Genomic DNA, 24,167 nt, shown 5'->3' on the forward strand with positions numbered 1-24,167 from the left:
ACACTTTTACATCACATCAAATTTGACAACTTCTTTCTAAGTTCCAACTTTATCTTTACATCCATTGAAGCTCCAAACATTCATCAAGCTTAATAGTAGAAGCTAACACAAACTCGTCCACAATACGCCAATATCTTGATCGAGTATGATTTGTGCCACTTGAATGACTCTACAACTCATACGTCAAGTTTCATTTATCAAAGAAAGACTCGCAGATAGTTTAATTTAAGTCACAACTTCCTTATAATGTACACAAGGGGTAGGCCCATTCACATAGTTGCATGAATTTCAGTCCTCTTGACTTTTACAATTTATCAATCACTGAAGATTCCATCACAACATTGGTCTACTCCCTCTGGATCAATATGATTGATATCGCTGACGGTTGATGAAACCATATCCTGTATATGCTGCTCCCTCTGACGAATGTGTTAGAATTTCTCTGAACATAAATCTTCTAAGCTTCTAAAATAAACTTCCCTTTAAAAAAGCGTTACTCTCTCTGAATCTGATATTAATCCTCCTTTTCCTACAAGAACATTCTTGAAGGAAAAGATCAAGGAAAATGCTCATATAGAAATACAAGTAAGCGAGATATTAAAAAGATTAGATAAATAAAATACTCAAGGATAATAAATTTTCATTTGTACAAATAAGAATATCAATATTAGTTACAATGTTAGTAATTTAACTCATAACCATTACTACCAACAACATAAAGGATTATAACATCTCTCTTTATTTTTCAATAATAGAATAATAGAATTAAGATAACAAAATACTTAATTTCTATATATATGATTTTTCCCTTGTAAAATACTCTATCATTCTTGTGATGATAATATAGGAATGATACCTTAGATAAGTATTGTCTTTATAAGGAGGATTTGTGGCATCACATGGTCTACTTTCTCACTCTTTTGCATCCTCTTCGAGCACTTTTTACAATAAGTTCCATGCATCATTTCCTTTTTCTACAACTATTTGTTCTACTAATGAACATCTAATTTCTAATAGATTATCATTCATGATGAATGTTCTGCACCAAGAATAATTGGACCATGTTAAGACATTAACAATAAATGCCCTCCACCAAGATGAACTTGGATCATATTATGACATTCTCAAGGAATGTCATCCACCAAGACGTACTTTTAATTATTTATTATCCATTCAATGTCGTATTACATAGTAAGATTTGTACCATTACTCATCATGTCATTATAATTAAAGAACATATTACATAGTTTCTTGATTTCATTATATATCATATATTTGTTAGTATTAATTTCTTAATCAAACAAGAGCTCTTGCAGAGCTAGAGTCCCTGCCTTTGCATGAAATAGAATAGAGATTTGCTAGAGATTTACTTGTAGTTTTGACTGTATATATAAATAATTGGTAAATATTATTTTTATAAAATAATAGTATTATTAATACAATATCAATGTTATATTATTTATAAGTAAAAAAAATGTCAATAGTCTTTATATTAAGCTTCAAATCATAATAATGTCTTAAAATTTAAAATTTGTAAAAGATTAAAAAATTAATGTTTTCCAAAAAAATTCTGTTTGTATATACAAATATTAATATTATATAAATTATGATATGATAGTTAAATAATCCTTTAAAATTTCTAATCTACTTATCAACTATATATATATATATATATATGAAATAAAAAATAGTTTTCAATTATATTTAAATTTAGAATTTTTATTATAAATAAGTGTTTATTAATAATTTATTACAAATAAATACTTAATTTCATATATTATTGATTTATAGATTTATGAAATAATTATTTTTTAAATGTTATATTGTGTCTTATTAAAAAAAAATTACATTTCCCATTCTTTCTATGGATGACTGTATTTAAAATAATGATAATAAAAAGTTGGAACAAGTGAATTTAGTCACAATGTACGAGCTCATTTATTGTCACCATAAAAAGAATAATTGTCCACTAAATGAAGTTGTCGTAGATGACACATACAGTAGCACCTAACTAATAATAATAAATGAGACTCATTTATTACTCTTTCAAATTTTACGAATTTTTCAGCCACAAAAATTCATATAAAACCCAGGAAATTCCTGTCTGTCCAATCAGAAAATCAGAATTAGAGAGCCATAATTGATTAAAAAAGTCAAACCTTACAAAGTTTCATATAGAACATTAGTTTTTCGGTGCAAAAATTAATGCCGACAAGAATTTGGGGGCCAACGGGAACATTAGTTCCTTGCCTTATATAAGGCAGGGACTAATAACTAAATATGATTAAGTAATTCTTATTCAAATAATGAGAAACCATATCTAGTAATCTATTCTTTATCAATACTGATAAATTTAACAATAGATTTCTTATTCACATAAGAGTCTAGTAATAAAAGATGCTTAAATACTTACCTCCATCTCCATTTTGACTTCTTCAACTCCTAAGCGTGAATCTGTCAAATTTCAACACTGGCCCCAACTTATCCATGTTGTGATTGGGTTTGAATGGTTTATATATCTCTTGTCCATGTCCTTTCTTTGGTCTCGGCCTTGCTAGGCTCTCCAAATGCTTGTAATGGACATCACAATCATTGAGATCATCAAAAAAAGGAATATAGTATCGACATTAATAGTATATGTTGAATAATGGAAATGCTCGTATACATTAGTCAAAACAAGCAAATGACCATGATAATGTAGGCCACCGAAGCTATATCAAGGAGTTCTCTCCTTAGACTTTCATTTTCTAATGTTGACTCAATTAGATGCAACATAATATAACTCATACAATAGTGAAGACTTGGCTATGTCATCCAATAATTGCGTGCCCAATTTTCACACTCAATGCCTCTGTAAGGATCAAAATCATGATGATAGAACAATTATTATGTTGGATAATTCTTGCCAGATCATTGTTGATATATCATTTTTACCTCATGCCTCATAAAATTAAACACAAAGTCTCTCTTGTAGATGCAAATGTTACTCCCCCTCCATTAGTAATTGTGGGTTTTGATATATTTGCTTCACTTCTTTATTAAGATATTTGTATCACACCAATAGGATGTCACTAGTGTGGAAAAAGAATCCTCCAAAATATATGTTTGAACAATACTTTAGATTATGTTTTTCAAGCTAATTCTTCAACCAACAATTTGTGATGTGTAATACCCATTGATAGTAGACAACCTCCTCTTTATGAGATCAGCAATAATTTATAGTCAATTCTTTGCGTTTGAATCCATGCATATTGTAAGGCATATGTTGTACTCCCAATCGGTACTCCAAGTGACAAAGAGTCCACCGTGAGTCACGTCCCATATTATTCACAACCACCAATTCTTAAACAAGTACTTTCTCGATATTTCTGATTAGCGAGACCATGTCAGAGGATTCCATGGTGAGCATCAAGTGTTTGAATCTCCATTACCCAATCTAAGCTCATTGATGACCCGATCAATCATTAATCTTCAATACCTCCAATCAATATTTATCATCCGAAGGGTTCTTCAATAACCGGTTGCATTTGAAGGAATTGATAATCTGCCTATTCGAAGAGTTCTTCAATAATTGGTTGTGTTCCTCTTACCTCATACATATGTGGAAAGAGTCTTCACTCTACTTCATAACTTTTGTCGTGACTTTCCACGGTGTCTTTGTCAAGCCCTCCTTACGCTCCATGATGGTAGTTACATGGAACTTTGCCCTTTGTTTCATGCTTAAATGGTTTTTATTCTTTTATGTTTGCAGCCTGCTCTGATACCATGTTAAAGAAACTAAGATCGTTTCTGCAAATGTAGAATCATGCCATTGTAATTAATGATTTCCAAATGCATACTTGAATCTCATATAAATATGAGAGGAGACATGTCTCTAAAAAAGACATGAAGAGACATGTCTCTATAGTTAATCACCATTTAGTTAATAAATAACTATATGTATAACTCACCTTTAAACATTTATATAATATTAATATATTAACCATATATGTAATATTATATTATATTATTATATAATAATATAATATATATAATAATGCATAATATATATTATATTACATGCATAAAATATATATATATATATAATGCATAATATATAATATATATTCTATATATAAGATACTTATCTTAAGAATAATTTATCATCAATGAGGTAGCTCTAATAAAATCAATCTGACAGAAACTACAACAAAGTCATGTCCCGTAGAGACGTGGTGGTGAAACAATTACATTCAAGAACTTCATGACACACTAGTCTCTTCTAATCATAAGAGCCCAATTAGCTAAGTAAAATAATTTATGAATATATATATACACTTATCAATACACGAGACATAAAACAATGTTCATATAAACCATGAATACAAATACTCAATGTAATGAGTATATCACTTCAACTGATGCTATACTTCAACAACACTTACCTCTTCCTTGGTCTTAGAATATTTATATTAGTTAGGTCTGTAAATATCTATTCTTATCATGGAAAGGGTAACTGAATATTAAAATGAAAGGACTATCTTACTCCCATACTGCAACTAAAACCATGTGCTTCTTTGTTACCTCTACCACCCACTCTTGTATTTTCAAGACTATAGTTGTCATGTATGAACTAAACGTTGTTTCTAATGTTTTTTCTCACACTGTTACAGAAGATGATTGCCATTCATACAAGTTGAGAGGTATATATTTATGGACGCTACTACTGGAATGTTGACTCAGCCCTACTGCAACTCCCACTCTTTCTTTCTTTTTTCTTTTGGTGATCACTAAAAAGAAATTCTCTGAAGTATTCCTCTGTCCTAGGCTCTACATTGCATTATTTAATATTTTAATATTTTATATCTATTCCTTAATATATTCAATGTTCTATTATTCACTTATACATTTGCAATCTGGCTCTAATAACATGTTGATTTTAATGAGGATCGCTGCAAATGTAATGGCACTGCCTGATTTGGTATGTGCTTTCCAAAGGCATCAACCCATTATATTTATATTGAGAATAATTCAAGAAGAAACATGTCCCTTCATTGGACATGTCTATTCGTTAAATATAATAAGTTTTAATTATTGTCTTGTATATGTATGTATGTATGTGTAAATATATGTATGCATGTATATTCCATGAATTATTATTACATTAATTTCTCTCACATAATTATACTTATATATATATATATATATATATAATATCTCACAGATAATAAATATATGTATATGTCTACAATAGTATTGTCTCAAAGGTTTATTCGACTGAAGCTACAAAACATTAACACAACTGAGAAAACTGGATGATTCCTCCGAGACCATTTAAGAGCAGATCAGTCCTGCTGTTAAAAGTGATGTTCTCAGAGTTTCCATCCTGAGCCTGCAATTATGAGAATTTCCTTATATACTTATGATGAGAGAAAAAAGATCATTCCATGTTTTCCATCCATCTCTAAAGCCACTCAAATATTAATAATTTCAGTTCCCCAAGGTTACTTGGATTAAGTAATTTCAACTATTTTTTATGTGTAGCTACTTTTAATTGATTATTTTATTTTTATATTACCTTTTGAAAAGTTTAGGCAATAAAAGAAGAATAATTTTAATATCCCGTTTTGAAATATTTTAACCTTCGCAAATTAAATAGCATTTAATTTCTCAAACTATCAAAAATGGGACAATACAAAATACTAGAGAACAATAACAAGGCCAAGCACCTACCAACAGACGTCCTTTTACCAATGTGTTCCCATCTATGTGAATCAGCGATATCCCAAAGACGTTCTGAAATGTCCCCCCCTGTTTTAGATATTTAATTTCTGATTTATTTAAATTTTTCTGTGTTTTTGGTCATCTATGTGAATGGGTGGTATTGGTATACAAAAGGCATTCTAAATAGCCACCATGTTTTGGATATTTAATTTCTGATATGTTTTCTGTTTTCCTGATTTTTTGAGTTCTTGCATTTAATGGAAATGAAAGGAAACTAATTGAATAAAATAACTCCTAATTTTAAGAGAAATTATTCTCACCAAAACTGAAATGTTATTTGTATTTAATCGAAATTCAGACCAGACCCTGATTAAACGCCTAGGGTAGGTGGCAATACTACATTCCACAATGTCCAACAGGAAGATGGTGTCTTGCAGGTGGCTGTTGGATGGCTTTTCATAAATCTGAGAACCCGACATAGGGTCTGATACAGATCTGAAATTGCTTCCTTTACCCCCATGTGAGCCCTTGGATTGGTATAGCCTCATTGGAGCAACACAACCAAAAAATGAGGAATAAGATAAATCATTAAAATCTCTGAGATTAGAATGAAAATAAACCTTTATTTTGAATCTCACTTACTATATGTAAGTACATAAATATTAAAGTGTGTTTAAACATTATACTAACCGTGGTCCCAATTGGTGTATTGATTTTGCTGCAGCACACATGTCATCCACAGTCTCCAATGGTTCTCCACCTATTAAAGCTGATGCTTCCTTCAAATTAGGTGTAATAATATCTGACATTGGTAGAATCTCTCGCCTAAAAAAAGCATCCAGCATAAAACATGTGCTTACTTATGATGAATTTATAACAAAACCATGCTATATGTTTCCAAATTTTAGATAAAGTAAAATAATGTCATAATAGAAACATTTTGAAAAGAAATAAGACACTTCTTATATTTCTTTTTTTTGAGATAATAGATCCAATTACTAAAGGTACAAAGAAAGGACAGAAATGTAATGACCCCATATACAATCTATTAGGATTTGGATCAATTTCTTATAACTTCAAACTGCAACAGACTTCTTTCTATCGAAGCTTGTAGTCGATTTTTTAATTGGCCGCAATGAATTTGTATAGTAACAATGTTCTCCTTACAAATGTCTACTACATTGTTACCAATGCAAGTTTAAACAATTGATAGTAATTATCTTTCACTTGCAATGATTACTTTACTGATCTGAAATGTATAAACCGATTGTTGTTTTCAATATTACTTTATGTAAATGCAAATGATGTTGCTACTGTTCAGTCTGATACGAACTTGCAGATTTATATGATCGCTTATCTAATATAATAGCCTTTTTAATGGCAATACTTGAGGTTGTTCCTGATTTAGTCATTAATAATATGCATCCTTGGTCTTGTTAAAGGTTGTAGAACACCACCCCCACTTGGCTGTTTTCTGCTTTATAAAAGCGATCTAATTCTGGACTGAACAAAATGAAAAATGAAAAATCCCTTCCAACTGTAATTGTTTTGACCATCCTACATTTTGGTTTCTTCCCTATTATTGTTTTCTTTTATTATACTGGTGTCCCTTATAGTTTTCTCAGTTGAATGCCTCCAATTAATTTCTCTCTCTTGCAAAGTCTGATATATATCTCCTTCTATTCCAGATAATTATAGACACTTCAATAAACTACAAGAAGTATTTTTCTAGGTCACTATTGATTGGGATTGATGCTCATCCCAATTCAGAATTGGCTATCTTAAGGATCTGTTTCCCTTTGTCATTTGGTTCACAGTCCTCCTTACCTGCTTGCTATGCTAGGCAAGGACAGCGAGGATTAATACTATTCAAAACTTACTTAACTCAAACAATTCCATTTCCTATTCAATGCCTTTCTTTCCTTTTTGTTGACTGCATGTATTCCCTATAAAGTGGTGTTAATGACTCATGCAGAACTGCTCAATGTTGGATTCTATTCCCCCGTAGATTACTGCTTGTAATCCTTCGTATGGTGTAATCTCCTGGGGAGTAATCTACTATTAAATATTGGGTGTAATCTCTTGTACAATATTCTTCCCTGTGGTTTGCTTCCTTTCTTCTAATTTTGCAGATCCTATTATTTGTGCATCTCCTTCATGCCACTGGTTGATTCCCATAAAGGTGATTCATATATAGGAGCAATAATCTCTGGTCTCAAATGGCAGCACCATGTTGGCTTACTTGTTTGATGCGCTCCTTATTTCTTCTTCCTGCTTACCCCGATATTTTTCCCCTCCATAGTCTATGGTGTCAATTACCGTCATTCTTTAGCTTTTAGCAAAAAAGGGGAAGTTAGTGATAATATGTTTGTCTTGGCATCGAACTCTTCTGATTATTAGGGAGACCAGCAGAGAATCATTTAGTCAGTAGTTGGGATCAGTGTTACAAGACTCGGACTCGGCAAGCTGGTATCGGGCTCAGACTCAAACTCAGCATCCAGACTTGGCAAGGACTCGGCAAGTTGAAAATCCAAAAAATTCAAAAATAAAAATTAGAATTTACAACTTTTTTCATGCATCATTTAATCAATTAACATCAAAAGATACAATTGCTGAGCTAAATAGAATCTACTTTGCACACATGTACATGTGTACATTGATTACAAAAGTATCAATGCAAATTTCTAAAAGAAATAAGTTAAACTAAAATTATAGAAGGTATAGATTATTATCATCATGTTGAACATTGTGTTCATGTTGAAGACTGTTGGTGGCATCTCCCTTAAAGTAGACTATGCAGTTGCTCCCTCGAAGTGGCATATTGTTATCAGTGTTTACAAAAAATCCATATTATATTCTTCTACCATGCAAGTCATTCTATAACTACTTCACTTCAATATTTTGTTTTTAGTAGATTAGAAAGATTGTTATAAATATTTGGGATGATATCAACTATATAATTGCTCAAACATCATCATCTTTTAACTTTGTCAAATAACCAGTTCAATAGGCATTTGTTTTTTCAATCTTTTACAAACCTTAAGACTGTTCTTTTATTGTTCTGGAGATATCCAATGCTTTAAAAGGAAAGCATTTTATTTGTTGCAATGGTCTCAAATTTGGCAGTGCTATTTTATGCTTTTAATACCTGGTTTCAGGACTTTCTGATTACAGTCTGTGATATGACACTGCCTTTTTGGCAAAAAATTTAGTGAAATCCTATTTGTAATCAGCTTTATAGACAGATTGTTATGTTTTATGCTTGCTACATGCAAGACATTTTTTACCACTCCATTTTGTTTGCCTTATTAAGAATCGCCATTACAAATTTTTGGAACTCGATATTGCAATACGATCATAAAATCCAATAGAAATCATTAGAAAATAAATTAAAATGTTTATTTTTAATTTATGACTTAGCTGTCCATGGAAGAGTCTTGGCCACAAGACTCTCTGAGTCGACAGAGTCCATGGACTCTGCGAGTCCTGCAGGACTCAGCCGAGTCAGAGTCCAGAGGCCAAAAAACTCTGGAGCTCTGACTCAGCTCGGGACCCACAGAGTCCTATAACACTGGTTGGGATAGAATCAAACCATCCAAAAAAGCACTTCATATACCAGGCAGCGTACAAACTGCTAACTCACAAAGCACCATCAAAATACTTTCGACAGACTATAAAGTATTCAGAGATCTTTCATCAGCGATAAAGAAAATAGAAAAATACAATAACAGTCAGCATCTGCACACCCAGCATATCCGGAAGGCATCCACATGGCAACCGGACCAGGCATTTGCCTGCCTCCGCTTCCTCCTCTGGGCTGGCCCTAAGTGCATTGGTAACTAGGGGAAAAAATAAAAAGAAAGCCAAGAATTTGTTTTATTGCCTCACTGGGATTTTGGATGAATATTCCCAATGATTTTGGGTTCAGCTGGAGCAGGGTATTGAATTGCATGTGTCGTAAGTTCCAGTTTCTGTTGGATTGAATGCAATATTCCTTAACTTATTTCCAAGGTTTAAGCATCGAATTTAGTCTATGAATTGTGTAACTTCTTCAGCAGCACTGTTTGGCATTGATATAATAGAAACTGAGAGTTCATATTTTGTAAATAATATCACCAACCTAAGTTTGAAATTCCTAGCCGCCTCCTTTATCTACTGGACAGGAGTGTTCCAAACTAGGGCAGCTTCCACTCACGAGAAGGGGATGATTATGGCATGATACTATTAGCAACAGGAATGCTATTCAACTCATGGTATTAAGGTCAGAAAAAAGTTCCTTTATATTTAAGCAGATATTAAGAGAAACATGTGTATTCCAGTTTATGCATGTTCGGAAGATAATCTATTTTGCTTCAGTCTATGCTTTGTTCTTTTGATTTCTATATAAAGAAAATCTGCAATACAAAACCTCTCAAGCAAACACCCTATCAAGTGTCAAAGGGGGAAAATATTTGGTTGAATCCATACAGTCGTACAGCAGACCTGTCACCAGCTGCTGGTTCTCATCCCAGTAGAACTTGGATTCTACTCAGACCAGTAGTCCATATGCCCAAATATTTTATCCTTCTTTGGTCTCAATATCTGAAACACATAATACTTAAATGCCCAAGTCCTCAAAACCTTCATTGATGCAAGGTGCCAATCCACAATCCTCATCCCTCCAAAGCCTGAAATCCCACAATAGGCCAAAATTGATAAATTTCATATAGTTAAAAACCTTCTGGGTTTCAAACAAAATCTTTCAGTGCTTAGTGATATCTTATGATCTGCAGGTGCATCAAATGTCTCAAGAAGAAGAAAATGCCCCAGAAATTACACAAGGCTATTCAAGTAGATTAAGAAAGAAAAGAAGCCAAAACTGAACAACTTCCCTTCAACAATGGAGTATATACAATAAACTTCAATGAGTTCCAAAAGTCTTAAAGTTCACTTCAAAACTACATTACATTACACACACAGAAATTGGTCATATTGACAGAGAAGCTCTTGAGAAAGATGTCTTTGGAGATAATGCCTCCTTGAAGTATAAGAAGTTTGTTGAATTTGGCTCGGTACATGTTGCCAACTTCCCTGCTCCAGTGCATTGTCCTGAGCTAATATTGATAGTAGCTCAACATTATAACCCTACAAATAAATATTGGAGTGACCAAAATAAAGTTGAGATAATAGATCTAACTCCAAACATGATTGCAGTGGCATTTGACTTGCCACCACATAGGTAGTTAACATGCCTCCTCGAAGTACATGAAGTTTACTAAGTCTGCCTTGGCAAATGTTACCGACATCCCCACTTCAGTGTAATGTCCAGAAGTAATTTTGATAGTAGCTCAAAATTATAACCCTAGTACCAGAAAATGTAGTGACCAAAATAGAACTGAGCTAATAATAGATCTGACCTTGGGCATGATTGCAATCACTTTAACATGCCACTACATAGCTTGTTAACAACAATGACAAATGCACTTGCTAAAGTAGCCTATGAGTCAGATAAAAACAAGCTGAGACATCTCAAGTTCTCAACAGACACTGGGTAAAGACAGAATATCAGTGGCAAAGTTGCCCATCAAGAAAACCAGGGCAGACTTTACTCCAGAAAAGGTGGACATCATAACACTTCTAAGCAGGGTAATGGGAAACAAATAATACAGGACATATGAAATATGGATGTATCACTTGATCCATGTAATGTAAAAGAAGAGTGTTATCTAGATTGGCAGTAGATTGTGTCAATACATGCCCAATTAACCAAATCGTGAACACTAGGAGATTCCATATGACTTTTGCATGAAGGTTACTTGGCAACCAAGATAGGGAATTTTTTAGGACTTGCAATTGAGGGCAAATAAAGTTGGGAAATTATATCCTCAATTGGAGAATAAAGCAGCAAAAGCACATTTTAAAATGGTCAATGATGCATTTCCTTATACAATAATCAATCAGTTGACCAGAGATAAGGGATATAGAATGAGCTAGGAAGCCATTGCACTATTCAAAGGATGGGGAATTTGGTTCACCTAATTCCCAAGATCAACATACCACGTCATAAATTGTATCCCCTGCAGTTCCACGTAACATGGTGCCTTTGTTTTAGATGAATGAAAGTCTCCACCTAAGCTTCCACTTGCCTTGTCACTGCTTTTGTCCGAATTTCTGACCATGTCGACTGTTTTAAATCAAGACACATGCACACTGCACATTCATCTCATGAATTTGTAGTCTGAAGGTGGTTGTTGAAGCTTTTCCCTTGTTGTTTTTTGCCGCGTAACACCTCCAATTGCAGCCCACCCACATCAGGATTCTTTTGTGCTTTCTTAAAACTTCCTTCTTGCACCATTTTTGGGTCATCTTGGCTATCACTATCACTTGGCATTTATTTCTTCTTGGTGATTTTCACAGCCAATTAATTACTAGTTTTCGTTTGCGTACCATTTATCAAATTACCATTATCGGCGTTGAAGCTTTGTCTCGTCAACACACTCACACTTGCCCTCTTGCTATCGAATTTTTTGGCATCGAAGGGGAGTTCCTTCCACCTTGCATGCATTTGTCTTGAATATCTTTAGCATAGCATATCAACACGTACTATCATTTTATCAAATATCTATCTTGGATATTCATGAAGGTGGAAATGCTAAAACAAAGATCTCACTTTGGCGGGCCTCTAAACCATAGCCCCAATATTTTTCCTTGTCTAACTTGTGCGCAAATTTGGAGAAAATAATGTAGTTTGTTGGAGGTTTCTATCAACAAATTTTGTAAGATCATTTATTTTTCCCTTGTCCACAATATATCACATTTTAGTTGGTTTTATATTAACTATTATCATCTCTAGTTTATCTACTATTTTGTTTAGGTGTTTGTTTGACCTTGTACCTCTCTAGTATGGCCTTTGTACTTTGTTTGTATGGAACACGCGCATGCCATCTAGCATCCTTAACCCACATTATTGTACTAGACTCAAATGTGCATCTTGGAAAAAGAATGAAAAGAGCCTACTAGTTGGCCTTGGTGACCACCCCTTCCAATTTTTGTAGTTAAAATATTTTTATCATCTCGTATCACTTAGATAAATGTTACTTTGCTTAATTTATCTCCCCAGCTCACTAGAGCACTATTTAATTGATGTAGCATTAGCCCATTCGTCCCTTGGGATTCTATCATCTCTAAGGGTGATGAATCTCCTCCTCTACACAACCTACATCAAAAATCTCTAGCTTCCTAAAGAAACCCTTTCTTCTCCCAAGATGTAGTGACAAAGTGAGGATCTATCATCTCAAGGGTGGTGAATCCCCTTCACCACACAACCTAAATGGGAATATTTGGCTTTCTAAAGGCACCATTTCTCCTCCTAAGATGTTGTAGTTGCAAAGTGATATTAATGGAGTTTTTTTAGACAAGTCATTAAGATTCACCTAATTTTGTCTTCCAAACACAAAGTTGTAGCGAATATCCCTTAAAGTTGGGATTTTATGAATCTTCTATTTATGTAGAAAAGCAATTGTGAATAAATAAGAAATCCTAAATCTCAAGCCTCATGAGGAAAGAGGGAATTTTGACACTACAAGAAAACTAGAAGGTGTAATGCCAAAACTTTCCAAAATAAGATAAACACACTAGAAAACTCTAAGGTCTATAGGATTATTTTGAGCTTATAAAAATTCAGTATTGTGTGCTAATATCCTCTCAGATGAGAGTATGGCATCAAGGAAGATATTCCTAAGATTTTCTCTTATGCTAGAGCGATTTAGGCCAAACATTAGAATAAGACAAAGTAGCCACTAAAATGCTTGCAAAAATAATGTGGTCAAGAAGAATGATGTCTCCATTGGCATTGTTCCAAAGAATGTAATTAAGAAGAGCTTGACCTAGATCAACCTTTTTTTAAAGTCCACATAAGCAAATCCAAGTGACCAAAGCAAAAGGCTAGAGGAGCTTCTTCTTTTATCCATAAAAAATACAAAAGGAAAAGTGTCAAAGATAAGACTAAACAAGCCATGAACAATAGAGAGGAAGATCCAAAGAAAGTGAAAGAGACAATGCACGAGGTATCTCATGCCCTCAACTATTATGCAAGGGTACAAAAGCAAAGATAACTATGAGATTAAGGGCAATACTTATGGTACAAGTCATCTCGCAAAGGGAAGCTATAGGCCTTCTTCACAAAGAAGGGGAAGGCCAAGGTGTACAAGAGAATAGTCAACCCTAGAAGAGGTAGATGCCCCTTCATCACAGCAACAACAACCATCCTCGCCTCCTAGACGGGCATCAAATATTAAGAAGATCAGGTGGAAATAGGACCAAAATCAATTAAAACTCCTAATTTCATTGAGGTGGAGGATAGTAAAGAAGAAATTGATGAAGAAGAGGAAGAAATTTATGAGGATGATACAAGAAAGAAGTTTAATGTTGCAAATGTGCACCCCTGTGTAATTTTCCACTGAGAAATGCCCCTACCTTGACCTAAAAACAAAAAAAAAACAATGTGACCCTTCATGCCCGCTCATCCTGGCCTTGTTGTAACCATCTTGGAATTTTGGCCACGGGGCCTGGAGGGCTTCAGTAATTTTCTCACATTCAAAATAATTTTCCAAAGCTTCAAGCCACTCCATGACTGTATCTGCATACATCTTACCACTGAAAACCGGTAACTCTGCATGACCTGCTACTGCTCTTCCCCCTATAGACTTTGAGGCATTGAAAATAGCCCTCTAATCATCAGGCATATTTAATTCCTCTTGTTTAGGGATTTCTTTTTCATCCTCGTCTTCCTTCTTTGTCTCATTAGGTCTCCCATGGAGCACCTCTACCTCTTTCAATTTCTCTGCTAATTGTTCCAACTTGTCTCTCAACCATTTGGTCTCATTCTCTTGCTCTTCCATCTTCTTAGCAAGCTCAACGTTGATCACCGTCTTCAAATTGTAATCTATAGAAGTTTGCTTTGACATATACTGATTTCTCTCTCCAAAGAATGTAGCCTAAGCTCTGATACTAAAAATGATACAAAGACTCCTATAGTACCTTCCTTAAGGGATCCTTCAACTCAAGGAATCTCAACACAAGGTCAATACATCAACATAAAGTACTGTGGAACAAAGTCACTTCTATCTTCCCATAGATCTGCATCATACTGAAAAAGTACTTTGAATCAACCAATTTCAAAACATCAACTTGCATTTTGCTCCTTAAGTGCCTTTAGCTAGGCTATTTGGGTCCAACCCTCCAAAACACACCCAAGTTTACTTGTGACCTTGAAAGCTTGGAATTGACATTGAATCCTCTAACTCAATATGTTTCAACCATTTGATTTGATTTCCCAACTCAACTTGCTATACTTGCTTCTTTAGCTGTCCTAATTCCTAGTAGACCTATTAGGACTGTTTTTCCAACTTAACTTCAAATTTTCCCAAAGAACTTGGTGTAAAGTTCTGCAAATTCTAAATAATCAGATCTGAGATAATACCTTTCATGCTTGTTGTTCTGATCTTCCTTCTTGTTTTACCTTGAAATGAGATGACAATATTAATTGTCCTTCTGAAATATATATTTATCACAGCAAGTATTTGTGGCAGAGTTGCTCAAAGGAGCAGACTTGGTGTTCTATTGTGTGCTCTTTACCTACAACTACACCCTCCTCATATAACATAACCAAAGGGCATGTCCCTTAAAGGGACATGAACCTATCTAGGTCGGCCCACAATGCCTTCTCATAATTGGTGCCTAGAAGAAGAATCAGTTTAACAAATAAACATAACTAATTTAAGTTGATGTTAATGCTGACACATAGTCATCACCAAAGATCGCCAATCATGCCTAACCAAGGGGCAATGTATTAATAGCCTTCAAAACGGTATTATATGAAAGATGAGGATTGTGCAATCTACACAGTCAAACCAGTATGAGGATCGAACTTATGGTTTTAAGAGTCCCTTTTAACTTGATAATCATACTGAGAGATAATATATCTAGCATCATCAGTTATGATGAATAAGCATAGAATGATACTCTATATCTATCTAAATCTTCTTCTTAGCATGTGGTATTATTGAACACATGATCCTATGTCATATTACTATATCTGTGATATGACATATCACTTATACTAGTGATAATAGTATTGGAATGAATACAATATACAGGATAACATCTGAAGAATAATTAAATTCTTCATTTATCCAAGTTGTGACTCATTGGTACTGGCATTCCTATATCACAACATGATTCTGAGTTAAGATCTACCAGAATATAGGATAAACTCCGGAGAATAATAAAATTCTTCCTTTATCCAAATTGTGACTTATAGGCATAACAATGTCTACATAACAATGTGATCTTGAACTCATCTAGATTTGATAGTAGATCTCTACTGTTTAGCACATTATCTAAGAGATTGTCATCTCTCATAATGTCTTTCATACAAGTGTTCATTATCTCAAAGATCGTCACCTCTAAAATAATGAATACAAATGGTGGAGCCCATAAAAGTCAATGGTTTGACAATAAAATGATTTTATTAATATTTTAAAGAATACAAATGAATTACAATTCAACCATACCAAGTATTTTCCTGAAGTGATCTATCTTCACTCAAGAGAGAGGTTTAGTGAGAATATCTCCTATCTGATTTGCAATGCAAATGTATTCTAATTTTACAGTATTCCTATCTACCATATCTCTTACATAATGTAAGGAATTTCGATATGTTTAGACCTATCATGAAAAATTGGATTCACAGAAAGCTTGATTGAACTCTGATTATCACAATGAATAATCGTAGGATTCATGGCTTGACCAAATAATCCCACAAGTAACTTTCTAAGCCAAAATGCTTCCCGAGAGGCCATCACTGCTGCAATGTATTCGGCCTCTATGGAACTTTGTGCTACTGAAGACTACTTTCTGCATATCCATGATATCATCGCTGAGCCTAAACAGAAACAACATCCTGAAGTGTTTTTCCTGTCAATAACACTTCCAGCCCAATCTAAGTCTGTGTATCTATGTAGATCCAATTCAACTTTCTCATACTTGAGCCCAAGGTTAAGAGTGCCTTGTAAGCATCTCATGACGTGTTTGACTACAACTAGGTGAATCTCCTTTGGCTCACACATAAACTGACTTAATGCATTAACAACATAGCAAATGTCAAGTCTTGTATTTGCCAAGTACATAAGGGACCCAATCATTTGTCTGCAAAGAGTAGAATCTATGGAAAGTGATTCTATTGCTGCTTCCTTAAGTTTATGTAAAGTAGTCTCCATGAGAGAAGGCATAGGCTTGCAGTTCCACATTCCAAATCTCTTCAAGATGTCTAATGTATACTTTCCTTAATTGAGTATGATGCTGTCAGAATTCTACCATACTTTCAGTCCTAGGAAGTAATGAAGGAGTCCTAAATCTTTCATCTCAAATTCTCTAATTAGATCTTTCTTGCATTGATCTATAAGATGATCATCACCTATTATTAGTAAATTATCAACATATAGTATCAAAATTACCATATCATCTTTATCCTTTTTATAATATAGATTTGGATCAGCTTAATTCTTGGAGAATCCTAAGCTGGTGAGATACTTATCGATTCTTTCATACCACCCCCTTGCAGCCTATTTTAACCCATCGAGAGCTTTCTTGAGCCTGCAAACAAAAACTTTAGGGTTATGAAATTCAAATCCTTCAAGTTGCTCCAAATATACCTCTTTTGTAATCTTTCCATTCAAATGTTGTTTTTACATCCATTTGATGTACTTTTCATCCCTTCAATGTTGAAATAGCTAGGACTGCTCTTACAAAGGTGTATCTGGCAACAGGAGCAAAGGTTTCTTCCTAATCAATCCCTTCTTTCTGAGAGAATCCCCTGGCTACGAATTTGGCTTTATATTTTTCAATGCTGCCGTTAGTAGCATGTTTGATTTTAAATATCCACTTGGAAGAAACAACAAATTTTCCTTCAGGTCTTGGAACAATTTCCCAAACATCATTCTTCATAATGAATTGGTACTCTTCTACCATGGTATCCTTCCAAGTTGTATGTTTAATAGCATCTGAAATATTGGTTGGTTCTAATTTAGATAAATCATTCATGTTTGTTGCATAACTAGAAAATGTTTTGGGTCTTTTTCTTTCTCTGACTATTCCAGATGGTGCAGCGAAGTCTTGTGCTTCCTCTACTATCTTAATGGCCCAAAGTGGTATTTTCTTAGAATTTTGGTCTCTTCAAGATTAAGGTTTTGAATTTCATATTCAATTTCTTTAGTGTTCTCCCTCTAAGACTCAAATTCAATATTTCCTTCAAAACTAGGTAAGGGAGAGGGTTCTTCAAAACTTAGAGCTCTTTTGAATGCTAAATCTTTTTCAAAAATTACATCCCTACTAAGTTCAATATTTTTCTGACCCAGTATGAAAATCCTACATGCTTTAAATGTTTCACTATACCCTACAAAAATACCTTTCCTCCTAAAGGGTTCTAACTTAGTTCTCTTTTCTTTTGGAACATGTACATATACTGGACACCCAAAAATCCTAAGATGACTTTTATTAGGTTTAACCTTAGTAAAGACTTCTTCAAGAGTTTTATCTCTAAGGTAGGAGTAAGGACTTTTGTTTTGAATATAGAGAGCAATACAAGAGGCTTTTGCCCAAAGATAATATTCTAGATTTTGATCAAATATCATAGCTCTTGCAGCTTCTATAATTGTCCTATTCTTCCTTTTTGCTACCCCGTTTTGTTGTGGGTTATAAGGAACAGTATACTCCCTCTTAATTCCAATTTCTTTACAAAACTCTTTAAACAAATCTGAGGTATATTTCCCTCCATTATTAGTCCTAAGAGTTTTAATTTTATGTCCTAATAATTATTCAGTTACGGTTTTAAATTCTTTAAACCTCTTAAGGGTTTCTTCTAATTCTTTATTTTTTAAGAAGTAAATCCAAGTTTTTCTAGAGAAGTCATCTATAAAAAGTATATAGTACCAAAATCCTCCAAGAGAAGGAACAGACTTAGGTCCACATAAATCTGAGTGGATTAATTCCAAAACATTGTTAGTTTTTCTAGTGCTATCACGAAATGGACCTTTGGTGATTGTACCCAGAGTGCATCCTTTGCATATGCTTGAGTGATCTTTATTTAGTTTAGGTAAACCAATAACCATCTTCTCCATAGTTGATAAAGTTTTGAAATTTAGATGTCCTAACCTTCGGTGTCATATTTCGTTTATATCAGCAGCTTCATGAATTAAGACTTGAATAGGTCGACTAGGTTTTGAATTTAATTCATACAAGTACCCCTTTCTTTGAACAATCAATTTTGCTTTCTTAAATGAGGAGTTTTTAGCCCAGGTCATTACTTTACCGTCCATGAATGCAACATTATGTCCATCATCTTCAAGTGTTGTAACCGAGATTAGATTCCTTTTTATTCCTGGTACATAGAGTACTCCTTTGAGAAGAAAAGAACTACCCGACTTTAGTTTCAAGGTGCAGTTTCCAATTCCTTTCACAAAATGTGTTGAATTATCACCGATGGTGACTTTGCCATTAACTTTTTCTAATATAGAGTCTAGTGCTTCTTTATATCATGTAATATGTTGGGATGATCCACTATCAATCACCCATGCCTTGCTTGATACTTCATTTGATAGTATTGAATATAATACACGATTCTTGGGATCATAGTTATCTTCTTAAGTAATGTTTGTACAATATACTAGTTGTTTAAACTTCTCAGGGCAATCAGATCTGTAGTGTCCAAATTTTTCGCATTTGAAGCATTTTACTTTGGATAGATCTTTCTTAGGTTTGTCATTCCTTTGATTACCCTTCTTCTTCTTGAAATGCTTTTTCTTACCTTTATAGGAATTTGTGTTGAGAACATGAAGTTCTTTGTCTTCAATTTTCAACTTTCCCCCTTTCTTAAGTTTTTTGAATTCTTTCTGAAGAGAATCTCCCTTAAGTCTATTGAAGTCAAGAAGATTGTCTCTAGCACTTACTCCTTGTGCAAATCTTTCCCATGAATCTGGTAATCCATCTATAGCCATCAATATTAATTCTTTGTCATCAATTATGGTTCCTATACTTGCAAGTTCATCTCTTAGACTAGCAACCCTTAGGAAGTAAGAATTCATCGATTCTCCCTTCTTTATCTGTATATGATTTAGTTGTCATTTTAGTGCAAGGACTCTAGTTGCATTGTTAACCTCATGCATTCAATAATGCATTCATCATATTGAATGTTGTTTGATGTTTTGTTAGCATGGGTACTATTTCATTTTTTGCTCCATCTAATATGATCTACATAGCTTTCTTGTTTCCTTTACTCCAGATAATTTTTTTAGGTTTAGTATCAGGTAGCTTGGATGCTTTATCAACAAATTGCTTCACATCATTTTCTCCAAGAATCATCATGATTATGAATTTCCAAGCATTGAAGTGTTCTTTCCCATCAAACCTGTCCTCAGGGCTGATTATGTATGCCATTAAAGATAGGAGAATGTTGCTAGATATACTTAGTCTAATTGTTTAATTTGCAAAGCCTAAGCTTGACTACCAGAGCTATAATACCATGTAAAGTTCTGCAAATTCTAAATAATCAAATCTGAGATAATACTTTTTTTGCTTGTTCTAATCTTCCTTCTTGTTTGACCTTGAAATGAGATGACAATATTAATTGTCCTTCTCAAATATATATTTATCACAGCAAGTATTTGTGGCAAAGTTTCTTAAAAGAGCAAACTTGGTGTTCTATTGTGTGCTCTTTAACTACAACGACACCCTCCTCATATACCATAACCAAAGGGTATGTCCCATAAAGGGACATGATCCTATATAGGTCGGCCTACAATGCCTTTCATAATTGGCGCCTAGAAGGAGAAACAATTTAACAAATAAACACAACTAATTTAAGTTGATGTTAATGCTAACACATAATCATCATCAAAGATCGCCGATCATGCCTAACCAAGGGGCAATGTATTAATAGCCTTCAAAACGATATTATATGAAAGATAACGATTGTACGATCTGCACAATCAGACCAATATGAGGATCGAAGTTATAGTTTTAACACTTGGCAAACAAACGAGCATTCTGAATACCCTTTTGGGACTTACAACCAATCCCCAAATATCAATTCTTAACTCCCAATACAACTATCCTAAAATTCATAAGTTGCAAAGGCCTTGAGTTGTGAAGGGACTCCTAGTTGTAGATTAGATGCATCACAACCAACTCTTGAACCATTTAGAGAACACTAAAAACATCCTAAATCCAAAGTCTTAGATCCCTACTCAACATATTTTAAAAATTCTCAATGTTTCTAACTCTATGCATGTTAAAACCTTATAACAAATACCCACTAGGGCATCAATTTTCTACTGCCTACCTACAAGTACACAAAAATGATCTTTTAAATCTTAAAATACACTACCTTAGCTTGAATTTCCCAGAATGCCATTAAAGACCAACGATGGAATTTTGAATTATTCACAATTCTTTATAAAACCCTAGTTAATGATGCAAAACCAGATCTATTCCTGCAAAATCTTAGTTTTCTCTTAACCCTAGCACAAAGAAACTTCAAACTTGATGCATGAGGAGATTGATTTAATCCCCTGTCTGTTCCAGTTGGCCTTGGGCTCTGAAAATCCATACAGCAAATTTAACTACAAATTGTCTTCTCCATACATCAAAACTCATACATACTAACACATATGTCGCTTCAATCGACCTCAAAGACCTTATAAACACCTCACTCATGACTTCCTATGGTTGTCCAGGCGAAATGACTCTTGGGCTTCCATGTTGTAACAATTTAGCAAAAAGTCGCAAAGTTGTGAAATGCAACTTTTGCAATTTTGCAAGAAAAGTTGTCAAATAAACAACATTTAGAGATCGATAGAAAGACCAAAATCCTACATGCTAAGACCCTCTAAAAGACTCAAAAAGATCTAAAACAACCCAAAATGGCAACTAATGTCCATCCTTGGTCATTTGCACATAGTAATGCCAAACATGCAATGCCAAACAAAATAGGACCAGAGTTGCATGGACACGGGTATGGTATCAAGTACGGGTACGGCTAGTTTTTGAGACCTCTTATTTGGGAACGACAAATACAACATTCTTAAAACACACACACACACACACATATATAAACAAATTTTCAGAGTCATTAAAGAAGTTTTTCATCATGATGAAAGCAATATGAACACATAATTGTGACATATTCCAAAATACTAATAATAAAATTGTTTTATTACTAAAACGAAATTCAAATACAGAAATAGTTTGGTAGAATCACATGCTATCAAAAATATCATCACTGTTCTCTTGAAATTCGAGATCTAGATCATCAAGATTCTCTAAAGAATTAGGATAGCTGGATTGAGTACGACCACCACCTAGACTCTCAGAACCCATTGACGATTCAGCGAAGGGTCCTCTAACCATGTCAGAATTCTCAACATTAAGGTTGAGATGTGTCAATGCATTTATGGATACATCAATGTCACTTATCTCAGGTTGTACATCCCAAAGTCTATTAGGTTCTTTGATGTAGTCTGTGGAGGAATGTGACAATAGACGAAGATTAGAGTGCACATAGACAAGGTCTTCTGCTTTGCTGGCTGCCAACCTATTTCGTTTCACAGAATGGATAAAGCCATATGTACTCCAATTCCTCTCAGATGCAGAAGAACTAGAAACCTGCAATAAAAGAGTTTTATATTATAATTTATAAGTTACAATTACAAAGACACAAACAATCAAAAACATTGGAAATAAGAAATAATTCCTATTAAAATAATCAGTATAAAATCAAACCTATGATAGAAGCTTGATTGCTAGCTTTTGCAAATGTGTAGTCATGGCACCATGGAAGTTCCACCACTTTATAGGATCCATTTCTTTTTTATCTGCCATTGCATCAACATCTGCATAAGTTCCATCAGAGGAAGCAAATGTCCCAAACTCATCTCGAATCTCCACAGCAACTCTAGGATCTGTAAACATTTTCTTGAAAGTTTTTTTATATCCTTCAACAACCTCAACATCCCTATTTGGTGCTGTCCTATTTGGCAATGCTAACATATCAGCATGGTTGTACTTAGGGTTTAAAGCATATGCCAAAAGTTGCAATGGAGTTGTCATTTTATCCCATCTTTTTTTTATTACATCATATATTTGCTTCTAAAAAAAATCAGAGGGATCTTGCTCTTTTTCTATAATAATATTTCTAACTTTCTCCACCATTGTATCTATGCAATCATAGATGTCACCTAATATTGGCTTATCAGTATCACACCGACGGATCAGGGTGTATATTGGCTCAATGAAAGATAGTAAATAATCTATTTGAGCCCACCAATCCTCATGAAGAATTAACCTCCTGACATTATTTGCTCTATCTGTTTGTGATTGTCTCCATACTGCCCAAATGTCACTAATCACCATACTTTTCAAAGCTTGTTTGACATCAACAAGCCTTTTGAGAACAATGTAGTGTGTGGCAAAGCGTGTCTCAACCACCTTCAATAAAAAATAAAAATAAAAACATTTTAAAACCATATAAATCTTAAATACATTTCAATAAAAAAACAAATTGAATATTTTTGAGACAAGACATTTACCCTTGACAACTCTAGCTTAGTGAATTGTCTGTAAATGGCCTGTGACATGTGATGATTACAAATAAATATTTGAATCTCTTTGGCTTCTTCATAAATCTTTTGTATCCATTGAATTTTGCCAGTTTTTTGTAGCATCAAATTCAAAGAATGAACTACACAAGGAGTCCACCAAATTTTTGGATATCTTGCCTCCACGACCAACCCAGCTGCTCTGCATACTTTTGCATTATCTGTGATCACTTGAACAACATTTTCTAGCCCCATAGATTCAATTGCTTCAATTAGAATGTCGGCAATAAACTATGTATCTTTCTCTTTAGCATTGCATTCCACTGCTCTCAAAAACATTGCCCCCTTTGGGCTCGTTGCAACCACATTGATTAGTGGCCTATTTCTAGCATCCTTCCATCAATCACAGATGATGGAAACTCCTAAAATTTTCCATGAATCTCAAATCACTTGCAACTGTCTATCAATAATCTCTTTTTCTTTAATCAAAATAGTACGAACCTTCTCATAGCCTGGGCTTTTGTATCCTTTTGGAGCTTCATTAATAGACCTAACCATCTCTTTGCCAATATGGCGAGCGAACCACATTAAATGAAATTCCATTCGCATATAGACAACGTGCAATACTCTGATCTGTATCCTCTCGACTTTGCAAATTAAGTACCTTTTCAAGAGGTCCTAAATTACGCCTCTTGTCACCAGCTGATGTTCCTGAAGTTAGATGCAAAGGAGGTCTATTGCATAGTTCCAAAAATCGCCATGAAATCGCCGAAATCGCCGAAATCGCGATAAGATTCATGGCTCCCGATTTTTTTGGAATCGGAAATCGCTGGT

General features: G+C 34.1%; 1 protein-coding gene across 2 annotated transcripts in view; it reads right to left on the reverse strand.

The window, feature by feature from the left end:
- The window catches only part of TH1 (thiamine biosynthesis protein), a 138,848-nt gene that overhangs the window by 89,039 nt on the left and 25,642 nt on the right, over positions 1-24,167 (reverse strand). For both annotated transcript variants that reach the window (XM_089829482.1, XM_089829481.1), the window contains exon 6: positions 6,394-6,528. In XM_089829482.1, the coding sequence (XP_089685608.1) occupies positions 6,394-6,528 (135 nt within the window). The remainder of the gene's footprint in view (positions 1-6,393; positions 6,529-24,167) is intronic.

This window comes from Cupressus sempervirens, chromosome 5, assembly GCF_028749045.1.
Source record: "Cupressus sempervirens isolate cs-2001-9-10 chromosome 5, ASM2874904v1, whole genome shotgun sequence".
Taxonomy (NCBI): domain Eukaryota; kingdom Viridiplantae; phylum Streptophyta; class Pinopsida; order Cupressales; family Cupressaceae; genus Cupressus; species Cupressus sempervirens.